The sequence below is a fragment of the Nasonia vitripennis genome (assembly GCF_009193385.2).
Source record: "Nasonia vitripennis strain AsymCx chromosome 3 unlocalized genomic scaffold, Nvit_psr_1.1 chr3_random0005, whole genome shotgun sequence".
NCBI lineage: Eukaryota > Metazoa > Arthropoda > Insecta > Hymenoptera > Pteromalidae > Nasonia > Nasonia vitripennis.
Genome location: NW_022279624.1, coordinates 2,101,039 through 2,126,177, shown reverse-complemented (window position 1 = coordinate 2,126,177; position 25,139 = coordinate 2,101,039). Strand labels below are relative to the sequence as shown.

The following is a 25,139-nucleotide window of genomic DNA, read 5'->3' as shown; positions in this document are numbered from 1 at the left end:
ACTGTTAGTTTCTATTCTCCTAATAAGATTCTTTTGATACTCCCGCTTCTTATTTCTGTAGATCGCGCTCGTCTGTTTCCTTACGTTAGAATACTCTTCTACGGTCCTATCGCTTCTATTTTGTAAGCTATCTAATTTAGCCTTTTTGCGCCTTTCAAACCAGAGTTCGCACTCTTCGTCAAATCATGGTTTGCTCTTTGGCTTTTTCTTTTTACCCAGTACTTTGTTCGTGGCCTCTTTTACCGTTTTTTCGATGTCCCCCCATAAGCTATTCGGTTCGTCATTCCCCTCCGGCGATGTGTTTGCTTCTTCAAGTGCCTGAAATCTGTTATTAATTTCTATCTGGTACCTAATTCGCTCTGTTCTATCTCGTAGCTTCTCAATATCGAAGCTTTCTACCTTGTTTGCTCGCTTACTATTTTGATTCGCTGCTAGTCTAGGTCTTAATTTGGCTACTACTAGAAAGTGGTCCGAGTCGCTATAGGCCCCTCTGTAAGCCCTTACGTCGAGAACGTTAGTATGACGTCTTTTTTCAATGAGGAAATGATCAATTTGGTTCTGTTTGGCCCCGTCCGGCGATGTCCACGTTGCCTTGTGTATGTCCTTGTGCTTAAAACACGTAGTTTTGATTATAAGATCTTTTGCCGCCGCGAAATTTATGACCCTAATACCGTTATCATTGCTGGCTTCGTGCAGGCTTTCCTTCCCTATAGTAGGCCTAAACATTTCCTCCCTACCTATTTTAGCATTGAAATCGCCTAATACTATTCTTGTGTCGTAAGACGCGAACTGGTCGATTACCTGCTCTAAAGTTTCGTAATAGAGATCCTTAGCTTCTTCTTCTTTGTCCTCCGTAGGACAGTGTACATTAATAAATACATATCTATACCATTCCCCTTCGATAATGATGTACGAGAGCCTAACATTGACGGATTTGAAACTTTTAACCGAATGTATGATGCTTTTGCTTACGAGAAATCCGGTGCCTAGAGATCCCCCACTCCCGGCCCCATACAGGTACGTGAAGTTACCCGATGCTAGTACTCCGCCATCTGGCCACCGCGATTCCTGTATTGCTACCAAATCTAGATTGTACCTATCAGCTTCCTTTACGAGTTCTTTATACGCACCTGCTCTGTATAGACTGCGAACATTCCAAGTTCCGACCCTTAAGTCCCTTTTGTTTCGGACTTGATTTTTTTGAGCCATGATGTTATGTTAAACCCGCGCGCTTCGGATCCTGTTCCGATCGCAGGTGAGTCCACCGTTCTAGAGGTGATAACCCCCATACCTCTCTAGAACTAAGTATGAGAGCTTTCCGACTTTGACGAGAACAGTGTCAACTCGTCGTCAGACACACTACGGTTTCATTCTCGCATCCTAACGCCCCCCTGCAAGGCAGCGCGCCTTCGCTGGCATCGTTTCCGCGTAAGACCAGGTGACGAATCATTCTACACATCCCCTTTCGGGGCAGTTGTCATCGCTCCCGCATCCTCCTCGGCAGCAGGATTTTTGCCCATTTTTGTAATGTGTGATGAAAGAGATAGATTGAGAGATAAGAGATAATGTGAAGTGTTTTTGTTGTTGTGGTGCTTGCGTAGTGTTTCTAGATGAATGCGTTCGACAGTGTGGGCTCATCACACCCACGCCTGTTCCTATCGGCTGCCCGCGGCTGCTTATTCAATTTATTCGCAGCTAACCTCTTTCTCAGGGACTGTTCCTCTATCCGCAACCTAAGGACGCGCTGTGTAGTGGTGATAGGCACCCACCCGTCCCATCTGGACGACAACGCCCAAGACCCGCTTAGGGTAGCGGCATTGTAACAGGGTCAAAAGTTGTATAGGCTTGAAAATAGTAAAAAATCACGGAGAGTAAGAAAATCAGCGATTTTTCTCTTTTTTTTAAATTCTTATAACTTTCGATCAGAACGGTCAATTTCAACCATCCGGGGCTCAAATTAAAGCTCTTTTCTTCTACTTTTGTTTTAAAAATTGTATTAACATTTCAATTTTACAATCAGCTACGTATATGCCTATCAAATATGGCCGTTTTTTGACCATTTTCATTTGAGCCCCGGATGGTCGAAATTGACCGCTCGGATCAAAAGTTGTATGGATTTTAAAAATAGGAAAACTCGCTGATATTATTAAAAAATCGAAAATTTGGTGATTTTTTGCCATTTTCAAGCATAGACAACTTTCGACCTAGGCAACCATTTTTAATCCACCAGCCCTCAAATTAATTATTTTTTCTAATACTTTGATTCTATTAAAACACATTTTTAGTTTGCGCCTCCAGACAAGAAGTGGAAATTTTCTGGTTTTCGTTAATTTTCCCCGTGATAATTTCCCATAAGAGAATTTCAACTGCTCCGCAAAAAACACGCGCGCATTTTCTCACTCCAGGTGACACAAAGAACCAAAAAAAGTTGGTCTGGTAGGCATGGCCTCAATTTGAAATTTGCAACTTCCAACAACCAAGTTGTGTACTGTCGGTCGTGGATTTGCATATATATATATATATATATATATATATATATATAGGAATGCAGCTATTGTATCTAATCGTATTTGTACACCATATATAATTGCGGTGGATAACAGCACATCTATAATTTGTGGTACAGTGTGGAAGTTTATTGATGTACAATGATCAATAACTGCTCTAAGTAAAGATTTATAATTTGACATTATTTTAAAATCCACGATGTTTAATGAATAAACATATTGACATGTATTTCATTTAATGAAAAATACAAGATATAAGTACCTCGAGGAACTCGGAGAAAAACAAGATTAAAGTGTTCAAAAACTCCAACGCCCAGTTCTATAGTACCGGCCCATCGAAACCTTAACGTTTTGAAAACGTTTTCGCGTTTATTTGAAAAGAACTAAGTACTAGAAAATGATATAATAAACGTTATATTTCAATAATCAATTTATAAATATATAACGAAAGTTTATATTTTTACGTTACGCTGTGTTATAAAAGTGTAATATATGCAATTGTATAAAAATTATTTTAAAACGTCGTTAGTTCTAACTCAGCCAAGCTGATTTTCAGTGACATGATGGGTTTTTTCGTAACTCCGTGTCTCAATGTGTAAATCGTCTGATTCTCTACGTACTTTAAGCAATAATCAGCGTCGACTGTGCAATAATCGTTAAAGATGATACAATAAAAGAAACATCTATATTATCATGTTGTAGAAATTTATTTTATTATAACAATGTCGATTTTATTACAAAAAGAATTTAAGATGGAAGTAAATAGTTTAAGATTAAAACTAAATAGTAAATATAACGCAAAGAAAATTTCCTCGACGAAAAGTGTACATTGTAAATACTTGAGATTTAAAACAAATCTCCATCAATTATGTGTTTTTTTTTACATTTGCTTACAGTTAATAAACTTAGTTGCTACTACTGATTATTTATATAGCTTTACTGCCCAATAACAGTAACTTTTCTGTTTATTAATTCCGTTATTTAGTTTTGTATCGTCATTAATTTTAATGTATAATTTTAAAAATAAAGAGATGTTTAGTCTACGCATAACCTTTTCTATTATAATTTTCGCCACGTTTGACAAATTTTGTTCTTCGTCAATTTTATGAACGGTCGCATTATTTTGATGGTTGATGCAACTACTAAATTCTAGTACGATTAAACCTTTTTTTATACTTTATAATTAATCATAAAAATTTTATATTTATAATTTATAATAATCGCATGTGACCTTATTTTCTGTACATTTAATGTATTATACCTATAGTAAACTTTTAAATTTTAACTAACAGAACCACTATATTGATTTCGAAATATATTTTGTAAAGCTGTGTATGAGCGCGTTCATAGCATAATAAATAAAATAACAATATAATAGCAAGATTTTCCTTTATGTACAAACTAATTGATTACTTAAAAGTTAATACGTATCTTACAGTTGATTTTATCATATTAATCAAACGTATGACGTCACGTCATTAAAAAACAAGTATTGTTATATCCTTTATAAAATTAATGAGTCTATAATTGTATATGTGACGCATAAAAAACAATTCTAATTCATTTTATTATTTTTTTTTTCGGTGATCACAGTTCGAATAGAAATAATTGATTAGTGAAAGGATACCCATTTTCTTAAGTTTTGACTTTTACATCAAAAATTGGTATTTTGGTGGAAGAATTGCTGTGTCTGTACACTGTAACGGGCGTATGTAATTTGTTTAGAATATCATTAACGCCATTTGAAGAAGACACAAATATAAACAATATTCCTTGTAGAATATATGTATACTTTAAATAACAAAAGGTAAAGAAAATTTGACTAAAATATTTAATTTACTGTTCGGGTATTGCAATTGCCAGATTTGCGATGATATGCATATACACATTTTACTTTGATCAAATTTCATTAATTAAAACTTGCTAATAAATTATTTTAATTATGTTAAATATCTGCTTGTTTTTCATAATAAGCACTTCATAAATCTTTAAGCACTAGAGCATTAAATATGTAGTGACCAATTACAGTGCATATTATTACTATTAATAAAAAATTAATTTTTACAAGATTACAAAAATTGTGCAACATTGAAACATTAATTCCAATCTTGCAGTGATTAGTATTGGATAATCTAATAACAAATATGACATATTTGTTTCTTATATGTTAAAATAGTTTGAATGTGCATGTTGAAAAAACTGACTTATTTCAATTACAAATTATAAAACATGCTTAATTATTGCTAGACCATACACTTTTTATCACGAAAGAATGTTATATATACACAGTCTTCTTTTTTCATTATAATATTTATCCCTTCATTTCATACTCGTTTGTTGATTTAATTAATGAACAGACACCAATATCTCTGAAAATATAATAAAAAAACACATGTACTTATAAAATTAAATTAAAACGTTTTAAATTTCAAGCCAAATCAGTTTGATCTTATTTTCTAGAGATTTAAGAAGATACATATTCATAAAAACAAATTATAAGTATATCATTATCGTTTTATGGCTATTTATTCGACATAGATATCGAATTCATATCGAAGAGAAAAATAGGATTGAAAAAAAAATTGGGTCTTGCCAAACCAATATCAAAATTTGAGTAAGTCATTTCGCGCCACCACATATCATCGAATACTTAGTAGTCTTAAAAAAATTAACTTACCATCTATAGGTATATAATTTATGTGGGAAGGACACTGCCTTCTAGATTCGATCATCTTGACGAAATCTGGAATCAACATAATGTAACATAACAAAACTCATACTATTTAAACAAACGTATACTTGTAAAATTCATACATTATAAATCACTCACCGAGCTACTAGCTTTATCCGCGTTTGAGCTGGATGTAGCTTTGTTTCTATACGTTTCTTGACTTACACGAGCTGTACTTGAATTATACTGATCTTTATCAAATTTTTCGACTTTGGATATTTGAGCATTTCTTGCTTCTCTTCGTTTTTTACTGAGAAATGCCATTCCGTGAACTCTAAGATGTTTATCAACAGACAACTTATCTTTGAAAACAGCCATGCAAACATGACATTGATTAGCAGCAGTTGTTTTCGCGTCTGCTTCAAAATCGTCAATATCTGGTGCATAAGTCGGATATTTGTTCATGTAAGCAACTGGATCCTCAATTCCATGAAAAGCTTTTAAGTGCATCTGCAAACTAGGTGAAACGACGAAATTCTCGCCACATTCCAAACAAATAAGATTTTTCTTAGCGATTCGATGACTATCGCTAATATGTTGTCGCAATTCCGCCATATTTATGCACCTTTCATCACATTTTTTACATTTAAAATGTCCTTCTCCATCAATCACCGATTCTAACTGTACAAAGAGTCCAGAAGTTCGATCTGAACTTATCCAAATTTTTTCATTGACCTTTTTTGGACTCAAGCGCTTTCTCTTCTTAAGATTTGCTAAAGATGCTTCAGAAGATTTTCGTTTTTTATCAGTTTTCCTCTTATTTCTATTAATATCTTCATCGGAAAGACGTGTTAGTTTAGGCGATATAATACAAAGTTCATAATTGTGAGCATGTTTTTTATTGTAATGATCACTCACTACTGACCAACTAGTACTTATCGCGTCACCACACAGATGACATTTAAATTTATAAACTTTGTTTAACACGTGTGTACTATTATCAAAGCCAATTTTATATTTTTTAACTGCTCTAAGTTTTGGTACTTTTTCAGGCAAAGCAGAAAAATCAACAGGACTTGACCTTGTAGGTGTCTTAATTAATCGAAGCGTTGGCATTTGCATAAGTAGAGACTGTTTTAGCTTATTTTTTTTATCATATTGATCAGTATTCGAGATATTTTCTGATCTATTCCTTTTGAGATTTCTTCTAATGGCCTTTGCTTCCTCAGCATCTGAACTAACGGATTTATTATCCAAATTAACATTTGAATTTTTCAAGTATTCGTCTCTTCTTATTTTCGACTTTGATCTTGTTTTCCGTATCTCTACTTTTTGGGTTTTTACTAATTCGTTTTCTTCTACCAGAGTATCAACAGAATTAACAATATTTTTTTCAAGCCTTGATTTTTTGAGATTCTTTTCTGTCAAATTTTGCCCTTTGCCTAGCTGAGTTGTTGCTTTGATCTTACATTTTCGTTTTGATTTTATAACTTCAGAGCTGGAATTGCTCAATCTATTACTCGATCTACTTCTCAATCGCTTGACATTTACAACTGAATTTTCTACTTGAAATTCCAAACTTATTGAATTTTTCGATAAATTAATTTTTTCGTCATCAGTCAATGATAAATTCTTCAACTCATACTCATTACATTTTATAACATCTTCAGACATAGATACATCTTTCTTTTCTTTTACGTCATGCAAAACGTCTGTGCTACTAGAATCATCCATTTCATGAATAAATGCATTTGTTTTTTCAATTGGTTGTTCAACACTTATTACCAAATCTAATGAACTAGAATCTTCGCTTATTATTTTAGATTCAACAGCTGGTGATGCTTCAGCTGACGAAGATACATTACTAGATAGGTAAGAGTTGTCTACTGACTCATTTATATTATTTTTTATATAAATTTGCTTTTTATGAATTGAAATTTCATTACTCTCACTGTCTGCACTTTCTGTATTTTTTATATTTTGTGCTTTATTACTTTCTTTGCTACTACCTGAAGAGTTTTGTGTCTTTAGCGTTAAATCTTTTACTGCCATCTTGTTTTCTTCTGATGTTAAATTTTCAGGAACAAAATGACCAGGTAAGGTATTTACATTAATTTTATCAGTTGTAATTTTAACTTTAATCGACGATGGAATTATCAAATCTTTATTATTTGATTCTTTAGCTGTTTCTAATACAGCTTCATTTTTATTATTAGTAATTGATTCATGATTCACTGCAACTGTTAACTGATCTATATTTAGAAGATTACTATTTTCAAACGAATCATCCGTTAAATTTGATATTTCTTCATTATCAATACTGCTTTTACTAGTTATACAATTATTTGATCTTCCTTCAAGTTCTGTCATTTTCTCTTCAAATGATATATTCTCTGAATTTTGTTCACTGTTTACATGTGATTCTCTAATTGATTGGTCAACACATTCAACACCCATTCCATCATTATTTATTTTAATATTTTCATTTTCTTCACTAATGCCTCTGTCTGATAAATTTTTGTCTACAGCTAACTGTATCTTTTCCTCTTCAGATGTCAAATTAGTATCAACTATTTGATGTCCTGCACCATGAGATTGATCTGATTCATTTCCTTTTTCAAGTGTTTCTAATTCATTAATTTTTTCTACATTATCAAATTCCTTAACAGCTCTACCTGCCTCCAACATCTCTTCTATCAATGAGTGCTCAATAGTCTGATCTTCTTTGTCAAAAGCTTGATCTAATTCAACATTTTCTTCAATTGCTATTAAATCGTCGTTATTTTTAGAATTTTCATATTCTTTAGTAATATCTTTTGTTGATGCAGAAAATTCTTCATTGAGTGAATTCTCAGCTTTTTTATTATCTGGTGAACTTTCTCCATTAGTTTGATTTTCTTTATCAAAGGACTTATCTAATTTACTTTCAAAAGTTGTTACACATTCAATAACCTCTTCGAAATTTTCACATACTTCTGTAACATTTTGATCTGATACAGACATTTCTGTAATCGTCAAGTATCCAATATTTTCACTATCTTTAAAACATTTTTGATTTGTGTATTCTTTATCAGCAAAGCATTGGTCTACCTTATTGCTTTCTTCAATTATTATAGAATCATCAATTCCTTCAAAATTTTCAATTTCTGAGGTGATATCTTGGTTTGATGCAGCAATTTCCTCAATAAACGAATGTACTACCTTTTCAATATCTGGCGTACTTTTATCATCAGTTTGTATTTCTGCACTAATACATTGACGTATTTCTTCATTTTTTTCAATCGTTACTGATTTTTTAATCTCTTCATAATTTTTGCATTCCTTAATAATATTACTGTCTAAGACAGGTACTTTCACAATCAAATCATTCTCAAGTATTTCATTATCTGATAAACTTTTTGAATTTATTTCATCAAAAAGTTGCTCTGCTTCATTGCTTTCTAAAATGTTTACTGATTCAGTGATTTCTTCAAAATTTGTACATTCTTCTGCAATATCTTTATTCAATATTGTTAGTTTCTCAATCGAAGTGTGCTCACGTTTATCATTATCTGATGAACTTTTTGCACTTGTTTGATCTTCTCTATCAAATGGTTGCTCTAATTCATTGCTTTCTAAAATTGTTTCTAGTTCAGTGTTTTCTTCAAAATGTTCATGTTCTTCTACATTTTTATCAGATGTAAGCATTTCTTCAATCAAATTGTGCTCAAGTTTTTCATTGTCGGATGAGCTTTTACTGTTTATTTGGTTTTTTTCAACAAAGCATTGGTGTATCTTATCTAATTTTTCATTAACTTTTTTAATATGTTTGTTGCGTTTTATACCAGTTACAGACATTTTATCAGTCAATGTGTGCATAGCTAAGTCTTTAATAGGAGAACTGTTTATGTTCAATTGGCTTTCTTCAACAACACATTGTTCTAATAAATTGTTTTCTTGAATAGTTGATAATTCATTCATTTGGTTAATAATTTTTAATTCAGAAATATCCTTAATCAATGAGCGTTCAAATTTTTCTATCCCTGACAATTCGTTTTGTTTCATCAGATATTTTTTATCATTGCACTGCTCTACTTCATTAATCTCGGCAATTGTTACTGAATCATTGATTTCTTCAAAATGTTCACGTTCTGGTGAGATATCTCTACCTGATACCAATATTTTCTCCACTGCTGTGTTCACAATTTTATCTTTATTTTTCAAATCATTGTTCATTTTATCTAGGCTCATACATTGATCGAAAATTGTGCTTCCAGCAACTAACAATTCATTGGTTTCCAGGCTTTCTTCGCTTTCTTCATTTCGATCGCTACCTGACAAAGATCTTTGCTCCATTAATGAATTAACATGGTCCTCATCTACCATTCCAATGTTTACTTCTTGTTCTGCATTAATACATTGTAATGTGTTACAATTTTCAATTGGCAATGTCACGGGAAAGTTATTGTCATGATGTTTGACATGACTTTTTGTATCCTTGTTTAATGATTCTTTTCCGGTTTCATTGTCAATTGTAGTGCCATCATTGACCAATAAAATTGATTTGATATTCTCATTGGTAAATTCTTCATTACCTGTTATATGATTACGTTCATGCACTTGTTCCTCAACAGCTTCATAAATCAATGTTTGCTTTTTCGTATTTTTTATATCATTTGTTAGAGAATTTGAATTATTCATATCAGTTATTATTATTTCTGAGGATTCTACTGGCTCATTCAAAATTTGTTTACATTGATTTATTATATGCATTCTATCATCTTGCAACTCTATGCTGTTATCTGTATTTGTCAAATTTTCTTTAACGCTCTGGGTTTCTGTCATGCTATCTGTTTTACTAGACATAAACTCACTTTCAGTTTTTTCAGTTTGTAAATTTACAGTAAGTTTTAGACTATCAATACCTTTTTGTATCTCCTTATTACTTCCACACTCGTAAGTTAATTCTTGTAAAATTGTATTTGTATTATCGCTATTTTCTTTGTTTTTATTCACTATATTTGGTGAGCTACTAGTATTCTCAATATTACCAGATTTATTATCAATTTCAACATAATTATGTTTAGCTATATAATCATGCGTTTGAGAAATAAATAATCTCGTATCATTATTCTTAATTGAAACTGAATCATTTAATATTTTGCAACTCTCATCAATTTTCGAAGCATCATCTGATGTAGAATACTCTATTGACTTTTGCATATCGACTTTATCACTTAGTGAATTTTTTACAACACAACTATCTTGCTCTTTAAGTGGAACCAAAGATATTTTTTTCAATCCATTTTTTTCACTTTCCTCATCAAGTGTTAAAACATGAGACTCTCTGCTTTTATCGCTTTTTAATTGATGAATTTGTAAAGGATCACTATTATTTTTAGAGCAATTAGAGAAATTCTGTGTATCATCTTCAATAGTCAGTAAACTATAATCTTTTTCTATTTCTTTTTCTGCCAATAAATCTTTCAAATGTTCTTCATTATTTGGTTTCAAATTCATAGAGTTAATGTTACCAGATTTCTCTTTTTGATGTACATCAAACAATTCAATGCTGTTTACTACACTCTTATCCAGATCGACAGACTCACAATCTGAAGTAATATTATTAGATATTTTAGTTGTATCTTTGCATTGCTTGTTATCTTTTAAATCATGAGCTGATGAGATTTCCATTATAGAGGTTTCATAGCTTTCTTTTAAGCTATCAGATTTATCGCAGTGGTTATTCTCTTTAACACTATCACATACATTAATTTGTTTTGGCTTGTCAGAACCTAAAATGATTCTTGAAATAGTATTCCATTCTTCTGATATTAAAGGACTTATATTTTCTCTTACGGAATCAATATTATCACTTGTTTCAGATGTTTCTTTGCAATTTACATTACGTATATTATTATCATCAGTAATATCGCTAAAACTAACATTTTCTTCATTAGCCAATTGTGAGTCGTTTGTTGCAATATTAAGTTCAGATTTTTGAGAACCGACAAACGTTTTCTCTGAAGTTTCCTTTAAAACGCTATCAACGCATAGGTCAGAATTAAGCGGTGTTTCAGAATTATCATCTAACGGTGTATCCTGGTTCTGCTCAGTATTATTTAACTTATCTTTTAGCTTATAACTTTGAGAACTGACAAACGTTTTTTCTGAAGTTTCTATTAAATCATTATTTGTATTATGATGATACTGATCAATATTTTTTGGTTTATCAGGTATTATATTCTCTATATTTCTTGTTTCAATTGTGTTCAGGTTTTCTCCATCAACTGATGTCATAAGTTCAATATCACTTGAATTTAAATTGAGTTGTTTACATAACTCCAAATAGCTTGATTTGTTGTTGTGATTAAACTTTGGATTATCATTTGATAATGCATCTTCTTTTGGATCAACAGGATTGTTACTTTTCTTTCTAGTATTTTTCGTTTTTTTGAATGAATTTTTTGAAATTTTTGAGTTATATATTAACTTGTTTTCATTAACATTTGTAGTTTCTGGATTTATATTTTTGGTCTTTATGCTTATATTTTGCGATGATGAAGAGTGTGTTAATTCAGGAATACTATCATTTGTATCAAGTCTTTGAATAGACTGCATTGTTTCAGATTCATAATTAATTGCTAGATTCGTGTCTAACTTATTAGTGGTCGAATTTTCTTCAAATATCTGTTGAATGTCATTCCTCAATAAAATCTCTCTTAATGATGCTGCGTCAATAAAACTTGATAGTTCTGAATAATGACATTTGTAAATGTGTGTTTTTATTAATTCTTTAGTGATAAATAATTTGCTGTTGCCTGAACATAAGTTACAATTATAGAAATATGATTCTTGAACACATTTATGATTTTGCATATGCAAATTGTAACATTCAATTGGAATAGCTTTATCATCTAATTGGCAAAAAGTGAGCAATAATGGTTTATTAAAATTTGCGCTCTCTGAATGACCCTTTTTCATATGACTTATGCAAAAACGTTTATATTCAAACACCATACAACAAGCATTACAAGCAGCCAGTTTGACACTGTGCATAATAACAAAATGGTTTATGATTGATTCCAAACTGCAGAACCCTCCAATTTCGCAAATATTACATGATAAAAATCGCATTATAAGTGGGTGGAAGCATTCTGTCCACACATGAACATTAAGACTTTGAAAAGATGAAAAAGTTACATTGCATTCAGGACAAATAAAAGGACTTTCAATATTATGATATCTCAAATGAGCTTCAAGACGCTCTTTGTTTCCTTGAAAAGTGTTACATTTATAGCAGATAAAATCATAACACAAACAATAATCTGAGTCAGTTACCACATTTGTAAATCCAACTATATATTCTTCTGACTTAATGAGTTTATGACATACTGGACATATTTCACCACTACTTGCATTAACTAATGGGCCAAAATAATCATCTACAAATTGATTTGATGAATCTGAATTTGTAGCAATATTATCTAATATTGAAATTAATTTTTGATGTTCTTTAATAATTTCATTATTAAAACCCACCTTTTCAGAGAACTTTCGGCTCATGGCTTTAATATGATTAATTCGCACATAAATTTTAGATCGACTCATTTTACTTATGCTCGAAAAAAATTTTGTTCTATAAATAAATGCATCATCAGTAGAACAATCATTATTGTTTGTCACACTTAAAAAATTTTTGCCAGATTTCTCGTTTCTTTTTATTGTCAAGAACATCAATTCATTTTCATGGAAAAATTGTTCCAATATTCTTCTAGTTGAACTTCTTAATGTTGCTTTATATAAATTTGAATTTTCGATATTAAGTTTTTGTTGTATATTCTTTTTCTGATTCTGTTTTGGTTTTATAGGGCGATAAACCTTCTTGATTACTTTTGTCTTAGCTTTGCTATTATTCTTAATGTTTTGCTGACTCACTGGTTTTATTACTGGTTTTGATTTAGAACCACCACTTGAACTGTCTAATTTGGTTTGTAATAAGTCTGACTGCTGGAGCTTATGGGCCCGGATTATCTGTTGGTTTTCAATATTTTGTTCTTTACTACTTCCATTACTAAAGAAACCAACATTTTGACCTTCATTATTGAGTGAATCATTCAAATTTGTCAAATTTACATTTTTTGGCAAATTTTTGTGTACAAAAACAATTTTTTTGTTTGCAACTTTATCTGCTATTTGAGGAAAGTTTTTCATAATAGATGATAAATTTACTGGTTTTGTAGAGCGAATAGTAACCACACGATGATTAGCTGTAGCATTTACTCTGCTCAAACAAGCTGCAGTAGGACTTGCATTTTTTGCATTATTACTTCTTACAGGAGATGGAGGAACTTTAGCAAATTTTTTTACAGATATTTTCCCTTTTATTGAAGAAATTTTATTTTGATTAGTACCTACTTCGGCTGTATTAGTTAAATTAGATAAGTCTTTTACATTATTTGATGAATCAAATAACTGTTTATCTGTACTATAACTCTGTTCACTATCACAAGGCCCACAATCAATAAAAGCAATGTCATTGTTAGATTGAATATTATTTGCATCATCTGTTTCAGATGTATTTAATCTCATTAAATTGGATGATGATACACTAGATCTGTGTTTATTTTTATCTAAAAGATTTGCAGTGTTTTTGACATTATTTTTCTTGTTGTCATATATTGAAACATTACTAATATTCAAACTACATTTAGATCTTTGATTGTCTTTGTTATTGCAACTTAGTAGCTGCTTTATTTGCTGTACTTCAAAAGGATATCTTTTTATAATATTAGCCACAGGGTTATCGCCTTTTGCCATGCGCCACCATTTATAGATTTTATTTTGCACTAACCAGTCAACAATATGTATATTGGTAAGGAACATAAAATCCATCAGTGCTTCACTGATCATTTTTAAATGAGGAAAATACTCTTTTCCAATACCACTTGGAAAGGGTAAAAGCATCAGTTGGTTTACAGCTATATCCTCTGAATTATGCATTTGCATATGTTCTAGTAACTGACATGGATTAAAAAATATCTTAACAATACCTGGGTCATTGCGCTTTTTTAACCCTCTTACTTGTAGGGCTTTAAATTTTTGTATTCGCAATTTTATACATTTCGCACAATACAATTTCTTTCCTGATAAATGTTCACATTCCTGAAAACAATCTGTACACCAATATCCTAAAATCCAACTCCCTCGAAATGTATGTTCCTCTAAGCTACTTTGATGATGGAAACTATAAAAAAAACATATATAATAGAATTTTTGCATTTATTTTCCATTGCAAAAATAATAATATGAATCATCAATGGTAACTTCATTTTTTTAAACAGTTGCACGATATAATTTATGTTAATTATATACACCTAAAGTCCTTTACAAAATTTAATCAAGATTTCTCTCACTCCTATTTACTTGTACAAAAGTTTATGTTTCTCTAAATAGATATTAAGATTTAGAAAAAAAGTTTATAAAAGACGTGAAATTTGCTAATCATTGCAGCTGGGAATGAAATCTGCTAGTTTTTTTCAACAATTTAAGATATACTAATCTTTGTTGGGAGTGGCGTTATCATACCAAATATCTAATTTTAATACTTAAATGTAAATCAACAGAGTCCAACTGTCTTTTTAATTATAAAAAATAAAAAAGTAATAATTAATTTTAATACTGAAATGACAATTAATACACTCACCAATCCTTGCATTGTCTGCAAATATATTTAGAGACATTGTCTCCTTCTTGAATTATTGATAATGGTACTTCTGGAGCTTTGTATGGTTTTTCAAAATGAGTAAAAAGGGCTTCTCGCAATGCATTGACATACATAGGTCCATACTGTTTTTTTGATCGTTCAGTAACTATTAATTTTGGTTGAAAAACACGTGTGTTATTAGAATGTGTAACATTTTTTCCATATTCATCAATGGGTTGTGTTACATCATTCAAAACTGCTGTTGAGTGTCTATTACTTATGTGCATATCCTATAATAAAAATTATGATTTAATTGTAAAAAAGTGTAATTGCAGAAATGTATGACTCCTCTCTATACTTAATGAAGTATCATATGTGTGTATGTGTGTAATATTATACGGAAAAAACAATAATTTCTTTGATACTATAAATCTCAGTAAGAAAATAATATTTAGGTCTAAAAAATTACTTATGATTAGTGATGATGCATAGATAGCACAGATCCAAGCTCTAACTATAATTTTTTTGCAATTTAATAGGAACAATTATTAAAATGTTATGTATCCTTGGTTAAGCAATAAAGTTAGCTGTACAATAATAAATGAACAAAGAAAATAAAGTTGAAGTATGACAGCCAGTTCAACTTGAGAGGCCAATGTACCTTGCATATAGATATACTACCAATGTTATTTTACGCAATCATTTGCTCCAAACTTCCGGAAAAATGAGGTCTTTTATAGCTCAAAAAATTAGAGGACCTAGTTGTCGGTACAATGCTTGCGTGAAAGTGAGCTGAACAGCATTAATCAATAGAATCACAGGGAAAAGAATCCTTAAAATATACTTCCCACGTATGTCAAATGTTTTGGGTTGGATCAAATTGATCATTTATTGTTTATTGTGGCCAAAGTTAGACGCTCTGAAAGAATGCGTACTTTGAATTATTTTGTTTCTTTCTAAGATCCAGTTGATGCATGATATCCAGCTCACTTCCACGCAAAGATTGCACCGACAACTACGTCCTCTAATTTTTTTTTAAAGTCATAAAAGCCCTCATTTTTCCAGAAGTTGGGAGCATAAATAAACATTGGCAGTATGTCTATATAAAAGGTATGGTGGCCCCTTAATCAAGATGCCAAATTCAATACGTTTTTCTGTTGAATTCGCAATGAGCTGAAATTTGAGATTGCATCTGCACAATCTATGTATCGTAATCAATTAAGTACAAGTAATTTTGTATGCTATGATTTCATATCCTTGCTGAGATCTAACAAAGTAACAGGGTTGTAGTTTTTTTCCCATTTATTATATATTTTAGTAGTAGTTTACTGAGTGTATAAGGAGGGACCTTAATATTAATAATTTTTCATTTTTTCAGTTCCTACAAATTAAATTCTATGAATTTATTATACTGTGAATTCCCACTCCTGCCTGAACATGTAAAGAAAAGATAATCATAATTAATAAAATCTCATATAAATTTATTTTATTGCAAGAAAATATTTGTCCTGTATATTTTTGGTAGACCTTAATAAAATGTTACCTATTTAGAATGTGATTTACTAAAAAAAGTATATGTTTATTTATACTGACAGACATCAAAATACTTATCATGGTATAAATATATAACCTCAATAATAAAGATTTCAATTACAAATTCATAATTGGTAATATAAAAGCTATTTAATGATATAAAATACTCATATCTGTATATTTACAGAAATTAAAGTTCTTTATGCAAATTAAATAGATAATTTAATTATTTTTCATTTGGAACAATTATAGTAAAACAATATACATAACCAATAAATTTGACAGTAGGTTTATAAAGTTGAAAAATTAAAAAGTATTGATGACTTATTAAGATATATTTTATTTTATTACAAATTATTAAGCAACATTATAGTTATAGTTATTTTTAACTCAACAAGTAAAATGATACAATTATGTTTGAGAAAATTCACGGATTGTGTATTTTTCTTCTTAAAGTTAAAAAGTCAGAATTATCCTTTATCCACTGAAATTAACGTTTTTCCTCTTATTAGTGATTCAAATTGGTCTAAAATATTGGTTCTATTTGAACCATAAAAATGAATGCATTAATTTAATGTTCTTGTCTAAGAATTATATGCGATTTGATTAAGAGAACTTGTTACCGACAACACTATTATACTATAATGATATTTCAAATGAACGCACTTAATTATAACTAAAATAACTAAAAATATAACAAATAATAAAAGTATATTATCGTTTGTTATTAGTTGGTTGAAAAAAATTTAAAATTAACTTCAAGCAATCAGCACTTACCATTGTTACACCACAAGTCTTCTAGTAAGAAGAACTAGTCATGATTCATATCACTTAGCTATTACTAGACTGAAGTTCCCATTAGACAATATTTATTACCTGGAAATAATAACATTTTTTAAATTTCGATATCCACAAATAAAAACGTCTATTTTTTGGTTGATCATAACGAAAATACATTATTCACGGCTTACTTTTAGAGCGTCAACATGGTGGACTTCTAATACATATAGCTATAGCGGTAATCAGTCCGCGGTAGATGGAGCCACTACTGAAAAAGTACAATTGGTATAGCTAACCAAAAATATACGGATAATTTTTATTTATACTTTTTATTTGCACATTGAAAAGCTTTATATTGTCTTTATAAGTACATGTTAAATTTAAAAATATAAAAACAGAATCTACTATAGCTATCAAATAGTAACCTGAAAAATCTACTCTATTGTATATATGTGCCTAGAGATCTCTCAATTTAACTTAGACTCAAATTAAAAAAAAAACAATACATCGCTATATTATCATAAAAAATTCTAAATATACGTATATAACATTCAGTTATATGCTCATGTATTATTTATAACCATAATAAATGACTTGTGTTCCTTTATTGAATTGAATGGATCTTATGAAAAATTCCCCTATATTTTTGCTATGAATTAATTATCTTTGTCTCTTTTTATACTTACATATGCTTACGTATGTTTTTTTCTTTTTTAGTTTATAAAACTTGTTTATTCCATTTTAATTGAAACCAACGAAACTTACAACTTATTTTTATCAAGTTATGATTAATATTTATCTTTTATCATTCAAACGATAATTGCAATATAATTAGAATATCTTATTTATTTAACAGGTTTTTCAACTTTAGATCTAAGCATTTTGTTTGAATTCAGTTACAGTCAGGTTAAATTCGTACTCTACTGCACTATTGTGACTCTGTAAGTTTGTAGAAAGCAGAATCCTAACCTGAAATTCATTTGGCATCCCTGCAATGGTAGCGCTGATAGCTGTAGAGCCTGTAGATCGACAGATCGTATACATATATGTATAGTCGCAATACGTATACACACGAAATCTCTAAGTAGCCGATGCACACGTGTGTTTGGTGTAGACGTCAATTTAGCAAGCTTCATAAATTGTATTTAAGATATAATATATTAATATGGGCAAAGGTCGAAGACATAAACCACAGAAAAATTTCGCCGAAAAGCGCAGAGAAAAACAAAAAGTAAGTTTGATGTTGAATAATAGATAATATTTGTTTAGGTTATGTATATTTATCTTAAGTTTATTACAAATGCCGTTTGTACATACTTATAAGTTGTTCACGGAAATATATTTAATCATATATTTCTAATTGGCTAATCGACCTAAGTTTAAATTTTATCAAATAAATAATGTTTTTTTATTTTAACTTTGAATTATGAATGATTTTTTCTCAAATTTATATGTATATGTTTCATTTAGAAGAAAGATGAATGGGATAAAACACCCCAACGTTCTTATGCAGACATTATTAGAGAAAACAAAGATTTTGAAGCATATTATAAAACTCAGAAAATAGTTCCTGAAGGAGAGTGGGATGCATTTATTGAAACTATGAGAGAAAATCTGCCTGTTGCATTTCGTATTACTGGATCAAAAGCTGAAACCAAAGCTTTACTAGAAATTATTAAAGGAGACTTTTTTAAAGAAATTGTAAATACAAAACTTCCGGATAGCCAAGATAACCAAGACAACCAGTGTAAGGAAGTAAAGCCCCACTGTCTACCATTTTATCCAGAAAACTTAGGATGGCAATTACAACTTACACGCAAAGATATAAGACGATCTGAAGCCTTTTTTAGGTTACACAATTTTCTAATCGCTGAAACAAACAGTGGAAATATAAGTAGACAAGAAGTTGTCAGTATGGTGCCACCATTAGTTCTTGATGTGAAACCTTGGCATAAGGTATGTCTCTTTATTATTTAACAAATATTACCATTATTTATTAATATTACTTTTATGCAAGAACAACAAACTTTCAAAAATAAACACTAAAATAAAAATGTAGTCACCAAGAATAAATTATTATATTACTTTAATTTAATATAAAAACCAGTATCATTTACATTATGTTATTTAATTATTACTGTTTCACAAAATTACTTATTTCTCAAAGTTTTAGTCAGTTTCTTGTACAAAAAATTTCACTACTTTATTACAATTTTCATTCGTGTTTAAATTTGTATGCCTTTATGAATTAATTAATTATTTTATATCATCTTTTGAATACCACAAATCAAAATTTATTTTAATCGATTTTCTGTGTATACCTTTACAATAAGACAATGGGTTTATGTTTAATTTATGTTTTTTATATTTAATATTTTCAAAGTATCACAAACTATAGCTTTCACACAAAGGATTAACCATATGCATACATTTCTAAACTAGTGCAATTTTGCAGGCACCTTTGTGAAGTACCTTTATAGATTCATTGTTCTTGTATAATATTCAACGTGATTGAAAAAATCTCACATGAGATCTCATGTGAGATGCCACGCCAAAATCTCATATATGTATATTTGTAAATCATCAAATTTAATTATAGAGAAAAAAAACAAATAATTAGCTCTAAATAAAAATTGACATGCTTTATTGATATTGATACACATCTGAGATCTCATTTAAAATCTCATTTAACATTTTTTTGATAAAAATTTTAAAAAGTGTCTCTGATGAAGTCTGATATACTATCTCAAAAACCAAAATTTTGATGTCTGCTCTTATTTTTTTTTTTTTAATCTAGCCAATTATGAAATATATAATAAGAAATATTTTTAAAAAAGGCATCCCTAATAATTCAGACACTTATTTTTGGTTTTGTGAATCCAAAATAAAACTTTTTAAATAAAGCGTATTATGAAAAACCAAGACCAGAGTGCAATAGTATTAAATTCAAAGAATAATTATACTGAAAGAAATTGTCAATTGGACTAAGGTTTTCAACAAGTTTTAAAATACGAATTGGTGTTCACGCAATCTCAGCACTAACCTTATAACTGAATAGTCTCTTTATTTTACCAATAAACTTTTTATTTGAATTTCTATCAATATAAACAGAACAGCGTCATTTTATTAAGTTTAATGAATCATTCTACCAAATGAAAAAGTTAACAAGACTTTTATTTTTTTGGCATCTAAAATATGAAATACCCCGTGGCCGATTTGAGAAGCTTTAGCTCCCACAATATCCCTTAAGGGGATGTTGTCCAAAAAACACTGTTTTACTATTACATAAAACTTTTTGAATAAAGTTTGCAAATGAAAAACCGAGTCTATAACGCTGTAGTGTTAAGATTAATGAATAGTTCTACCGAAAGAAAATTTCGATCGGACTTTGTGTTTTTCTAGAAGTTTGGAAATACAAAATACCCCGTGGCGGATTTGCAAAGCTTTTGGGACGATATCCCCTTAATTCGGACCTCCAAGCAAAAGTGGCAGATCTGGTGGTCACTTGGGGAAATGTTCAAAGTTATATACCTTTTCTGCTCTATAAACGAGGACCTATACGAAAAAATATAAGTAATATAATTTGTGATGTGATTGAAATGTTATTTATCAATTTCCGTAGCTTAAATATAAGAGTATATTGTTTAAATAGTATATTACGTACCTAGGCCGGGAAAATAAATTTTACTTGCGATAATTGATGGGAAGTTGGAGTTCTGAATAGTGATTTTTCCATCGACTTTGATCATTCACACTAATTGTTTGCCCCATTCATCGGTAAAATAATATTAACGGCCATTTTCATATCAGATTCTCCACAATTCAAAATTTTATGATTTTATACAAATATTGACAATTCAACTATTTAAATAATAATTGAAACCAAATTTTAGTTAAATGAAGGTTAAACTAATAAACCGAACGCGTCTTACGAATTGTGTTCTAAGTTCCACATTCTCTGGACTACTAGAGCAGATTTCGATTAAAATCTTTGAATAAATTTGTGTCATTGATGAGCAAAAATTCGAGCCTATTGTAATTATTTGCATGATGGACTCTGTTTATGTTTCTATAATTATTACCAAGAAGCGATTTTAACGTCAATCCATTTGCTTTTACTAAATGCACTGAAGCCAACAAAATATTTTTGCATCCATCTACAACAAAAGTATGTCTTTATATTTCTCAAATTATAATTAAAAAGAAATTGTTTAGAGACAACGCTAACAGGGAACTATAATTCTTGCTGTGAATCCTACCCTGGTAAAAATAACTCCTTAAATTCGATTTATAAAAATATAATCAGTTATAATTGCGAATCTTAATCGGAAATTGGCCTATATAAAATGATCGATCCTATTAAATCCTATCAGAACGAATTCCAAGAAAAAATGATTGACTTTGATATCGGATTTAATATATTTAATAAGTTTTAATAGGTTTGAATTTTTTTAATCATATCTAATCGTAAAACTTACGATTAAGATTTAAAATTATACATGATTAACATATAATGGTCCTTCTTTGTATATCTGTTCAAATCAATTTAAATTGAAACACATTTATACAAATACGTTTTAATCGGAATATGATTTATTTTATCGTCGGTCCCTACGAAGAGTAGTAGATTTCAGAACTCGCGTCGAAGACTAGTACGTTTCGTTTTTTGCCGCGAAGACTAGCACTATTCGCTTTCGCCGCAAAGAGTAGTACATTTCACGGCTCAAACTAATGCTCTTTGTAGTATGAGAAAAACGTATGATGATTTAATAATTTTTGTACTAGCCGTCTCTTTGCATGTGAATGTTACTATGTACCACTTTAACGTTCATAAATATCATCAATCGTTTAAGCATAAAGCCCCAAAACCGCAAGTGTTTTCGTGAAAAGTGCAAGTCTTCGTGGCAAAGTCCTGAAATGTGCTAGTCTTTGCGGCAAAGTTGTGAAAAGTGCTAGTCTTCGCCGCAAACGAGTAAAAAGTGCTAGTCTTAGCGGCGAAAAATGAAAAGTACTACTCTTCCAGAGAGATTTGATACGTGCTAGTCTTCGTAGGGACCGACGTTATGAAATATATTGTAATCGGTTGTAGTATGAATTGATGGGGTTGAATGTGGAAGTAGGCGACGATGGAAAAGGCTCAATAAATTCACACGGAGATTAATTGTGACTACAGTTTATTGAGTGAGGTGAGACGAGGCGAGATGCGATGATGCGTGCTGGTCAACGGTTCGGACGAGAAAGAGAACAGGATCTATTCGAACCGGAGCAGTTGCTCGATAGAATGTACAATTCAGAATTACTACACTAGTACAGGTTTAAAATCTAGTCCGCGCGAATATTCAAATTACTTAGCTGCTAACGCAATAACAATTATTAATTGAAATCTATAAAAGTTACATCACGCCACCTCAATTACATAATTGTCGTATTAAAATCACCGAACATTATACAAAAATATAAATAGACTTTCGAATCAAAAAGTAAAAATAATGAATATAATAAATGTCTTCGGTCTTCTTTCTTGGCTATCATATTCCCACCACTATCTTGACTATCTTCTCTGTGGCTTGTCATTCCAACCGCTGCAACAAATTCTCTGAGTTTGGACGGTCCTGTTGGCTTTGTCAGCGCATCAGCCAACATGTGGGTTGTCGGTACGAATATCACATCAACCTCTCCTTTCTCGATGTTCTCCTTGATGAACTGGTGGCGAACATCGATGTGCTTGGTACGTGCACTGAAATTAGCGTTTTTGCTGAGATCTATGGCTCCTTTGTTATCACAGTGGATCATCATTGGCTCTTGTGCATCCTAGACGAAAGAGATAAGTACTCTGCTTCGGTAGACAACAGGGTAACCGTGCACTGCCTTCAGCTGCTCCAGGAAATGGCACCTCCTTGTGCCATGAATACGTATCCTGAAGTCGAGCGTCGATCTTCTCGATCACCTGCCCAGCTGTCGTCACAGTACCCTGAAATTTTCGACTCTTTGCTGCGTGCATACCTTAGTTTGAGATTCTTGCTTCCTTGCACGTATCGGAGTACTCTCTTCACCATGCTCCAGTGTGCTTCTTCGAAGCTGGTGTTATATCGGCTGATCTCGCCTACTGCATGGGCCAGGTCCGGTCTTGTTGCCTGCACCAGATAGAGCAAAGCTCCTACCACATTTTGATATGGCACCGAGGTTGGATCGAAGTTGCTTCGTGACGTCCAACTCATGTTGCTTGTACCATCCTTTTCCATAGGTGTACTCACGCTTCTGCAGTCCGCCATGCCAAATTTAGCAGCAGCGTGTCGATGTAGTCAGTCTGGTCCAGCTCAATTATTCCCTTGGAATTGTAATGGATGTTGATACCAAGAAATCTTTTGAGCAAGCCCAAGTCCTTCACCGCACAGATCTTGCGTAAACCTTCTTTGACTATCCGTAAGAAGTCAACGCTGTTGGTGAAGACAATCAGATCATCTACAAATAAAGCTACAATTATAATTTTGTTAGATGTGTAAAAGCTGTAAATACAGGAGTCAAGCCTTGACTGTATTCAATTTAGACTCTTCAGGGCACCGTCCAGCTTCTGGTTCCAGTTTCTACTTCCCTGCTTTAAGCCGTATATAGCTTTCTTGAGCAAACAAACTTGATCCTCTTTTCCTTTAGGGACGTAGCTCTCTGGCTGCTGGAGGTATACGGTTTCAGCCATGTCACCATACAGAAAAGCAGTCTCAACATCTAGATGTTAAATGTCGAGATTCACCCTCACAGCATAAGCGAATAGCAGGCGAAGAGAAGTGAATCGAACCACAGGTGAATACGTTTCAGTGTAGTTACTCTCTTCTGCTGTGAAAAACCCCTGGCAACCAGTCTGGCCTTATAGCGGGTGCTTCCATCAGCTGACTTCTTCTTCTTCTTATAGACCCATTTACTACCAACTACTGGCTGACCCGCAGGCAAACTACACAGTTCCCAGGTTTGATTCTTGATAATAGATGAAAACTCTTCTGCCATGGCACGCTTCCACTGATCTGACTCGGGACATGAGACAGCTTCCACGTAGCATCTTGGTTCACCCTGGTGAGTTATTGCAGAGTACATGACGTAGTCGTCTAGGTGTCTTGGCTTCTCTCTTCTTCGCTGTGATCTTCTGACAGGAGCATCCTTGAACTCTTCATCAGAGCTGTTTTCGTTGTTCAGTTGCTGCTGCTCCTGCTGCCTGTTCGAGACTGACCTGGTTAAGGGTCGAGAGAGGTTAGAAGAAGGTTGCTTATCACCTAGTTTACCTGGTTTTTTCTTGTGAATTTCCTTGACCTCAGCTTGGTCTACCTTGTCGACATCCATGGCTTCTTGAACAGGTAAGTCTTCTCTCGAGATATTCTTTGCAGGTTCACCTTCATCCGGAGTTTCATCTAAAAGCAGACTCCTTTTAAGCTTCTTGGGTTTAGGTACATCTAGTTTACTATTTACAGGCACGGGTTTTTCTACATCTAGCTTACTATTTACAGGTACGGGTTCTTCTATATCTAGTTTATTTTCTAAGTCTTCATCTAAAATTTCCTGATCAACAGGCAAACAAATCTTGTGATCTGACGCAGCTGTCTGCTGCTCTTCAAAAAATTCTACATTGGTGGCTGTAATAACCTTTCTTTCACCTGGGCTCCACAGTCGATAGCTCTTCTGGTTGTCGCAGTATCCCAACATGATGACAGGCTTCGACGTGGGATCTGTTTTTCTTCTAAATTTACTTGGAATGAATGACCTAGCACGACATCCAAACACTCGCACAGCTGAGAGATCAGGCTTGAGTCCAGTCCACACTTCTTCTGGAGTTTTGCCATCCAAAGACTTCTTAGGACTTCTGTTTGAAAGAAAGCAGGCTGTCGACATGGCTTTAGCCCAAAAACTCTTTGGCAACGACGATTCAGCCAGCATACATCTGACTTTCTCCAGCAAAACTCTGTTCATCCTCTCAGCA

The 25,139-nt window shown here is 31.8% G+C and overlaps 3 protein-coding genes across 5 annotated transcripts in view; 2 read left to right on the top strand and 1 right to left on the bottom strand.

Annotated features, from left to right (window-relative positions):
- LOC100678354 (gamma-aminobutyric acid type B receptor subunit 2) overlaps positions 1-3,198 on the top strand; it is a 90,966-nt gene extending 87,768 nt beyond the window's left edge. Inside the window, exon 21 of the transcript XR_004227051.1 lies at positions 2,544-3,198. The gene's annotated coding sequence lies outside the window, so the exon portion shown is untranslated. The remainder of the gene's footprint in view (positions 1-2,543) is intronic.
- LOC100679742 (uncharacterized protein PF11_0213) lies at positions 3,196-18,142 on the bottom strand. Of its 2 annotated transcripts, none has more exons than XM_031925941.2 (7): positions 17,863-18,142; positions 17,368-17,441; positions 17,174-17,272; positions 14,864-15,153; positions 5,338-14,404; positions 5,185-5,250; positions 3,196-4,876 (listed from the first exon to the last, which is right to left on the bottom strand). In XM_031925941.2, the coding sequence occupies exons 3-6, from the start codon at positions 17,174-17,176 to the stop codon at positions 5,236-5,238; spliced, it is 9,375 nt and encodes a 3,124-aa protein (XP_031781801.1). In that variant the 5' UTR covers positions 17,177-17,272; positions 17,368-17,441; positions 17,863-18,142; the 3' UTR covers positions 3,196-4,876; positions 5,185-5,235. The 2 variants fall into 2 exon arrangements, with proteins under 2 accessions (XP_031781801.1, XP_031781800.1); XM_031925940.2 differs by having other exon boundaries at positions 17,368-17,444; positions 17,863-18,125.
- Positions 17,894-25,139, top strand: part of LOC100116182 (tRNA (cytosine(34)-C(5))-methyltransferase) — a 45,066-nt gene continuing 37,820 nt past the window's right edge. The window contains exons 1-2 of one of the 2 annotated variants that reach the window (XM_031925947.2): positions 17,894-18,407; positions 18,647-19,132. In XM_031925947.2, the coding sequence (XP_031781807.1) occupies positions 18,342-18,407; positions 18,647-19,132 (552 nt within the window). In that variant the 5' untranslated portion in view covers positions 17,894-18,341. Of the gene's footprint in view, positions 18,412-18,646; positions 19,133-25,139 lie in introns of both variants that reach the window. The other variant, XM_031925948.2, reaches the window with a different exon arrangement.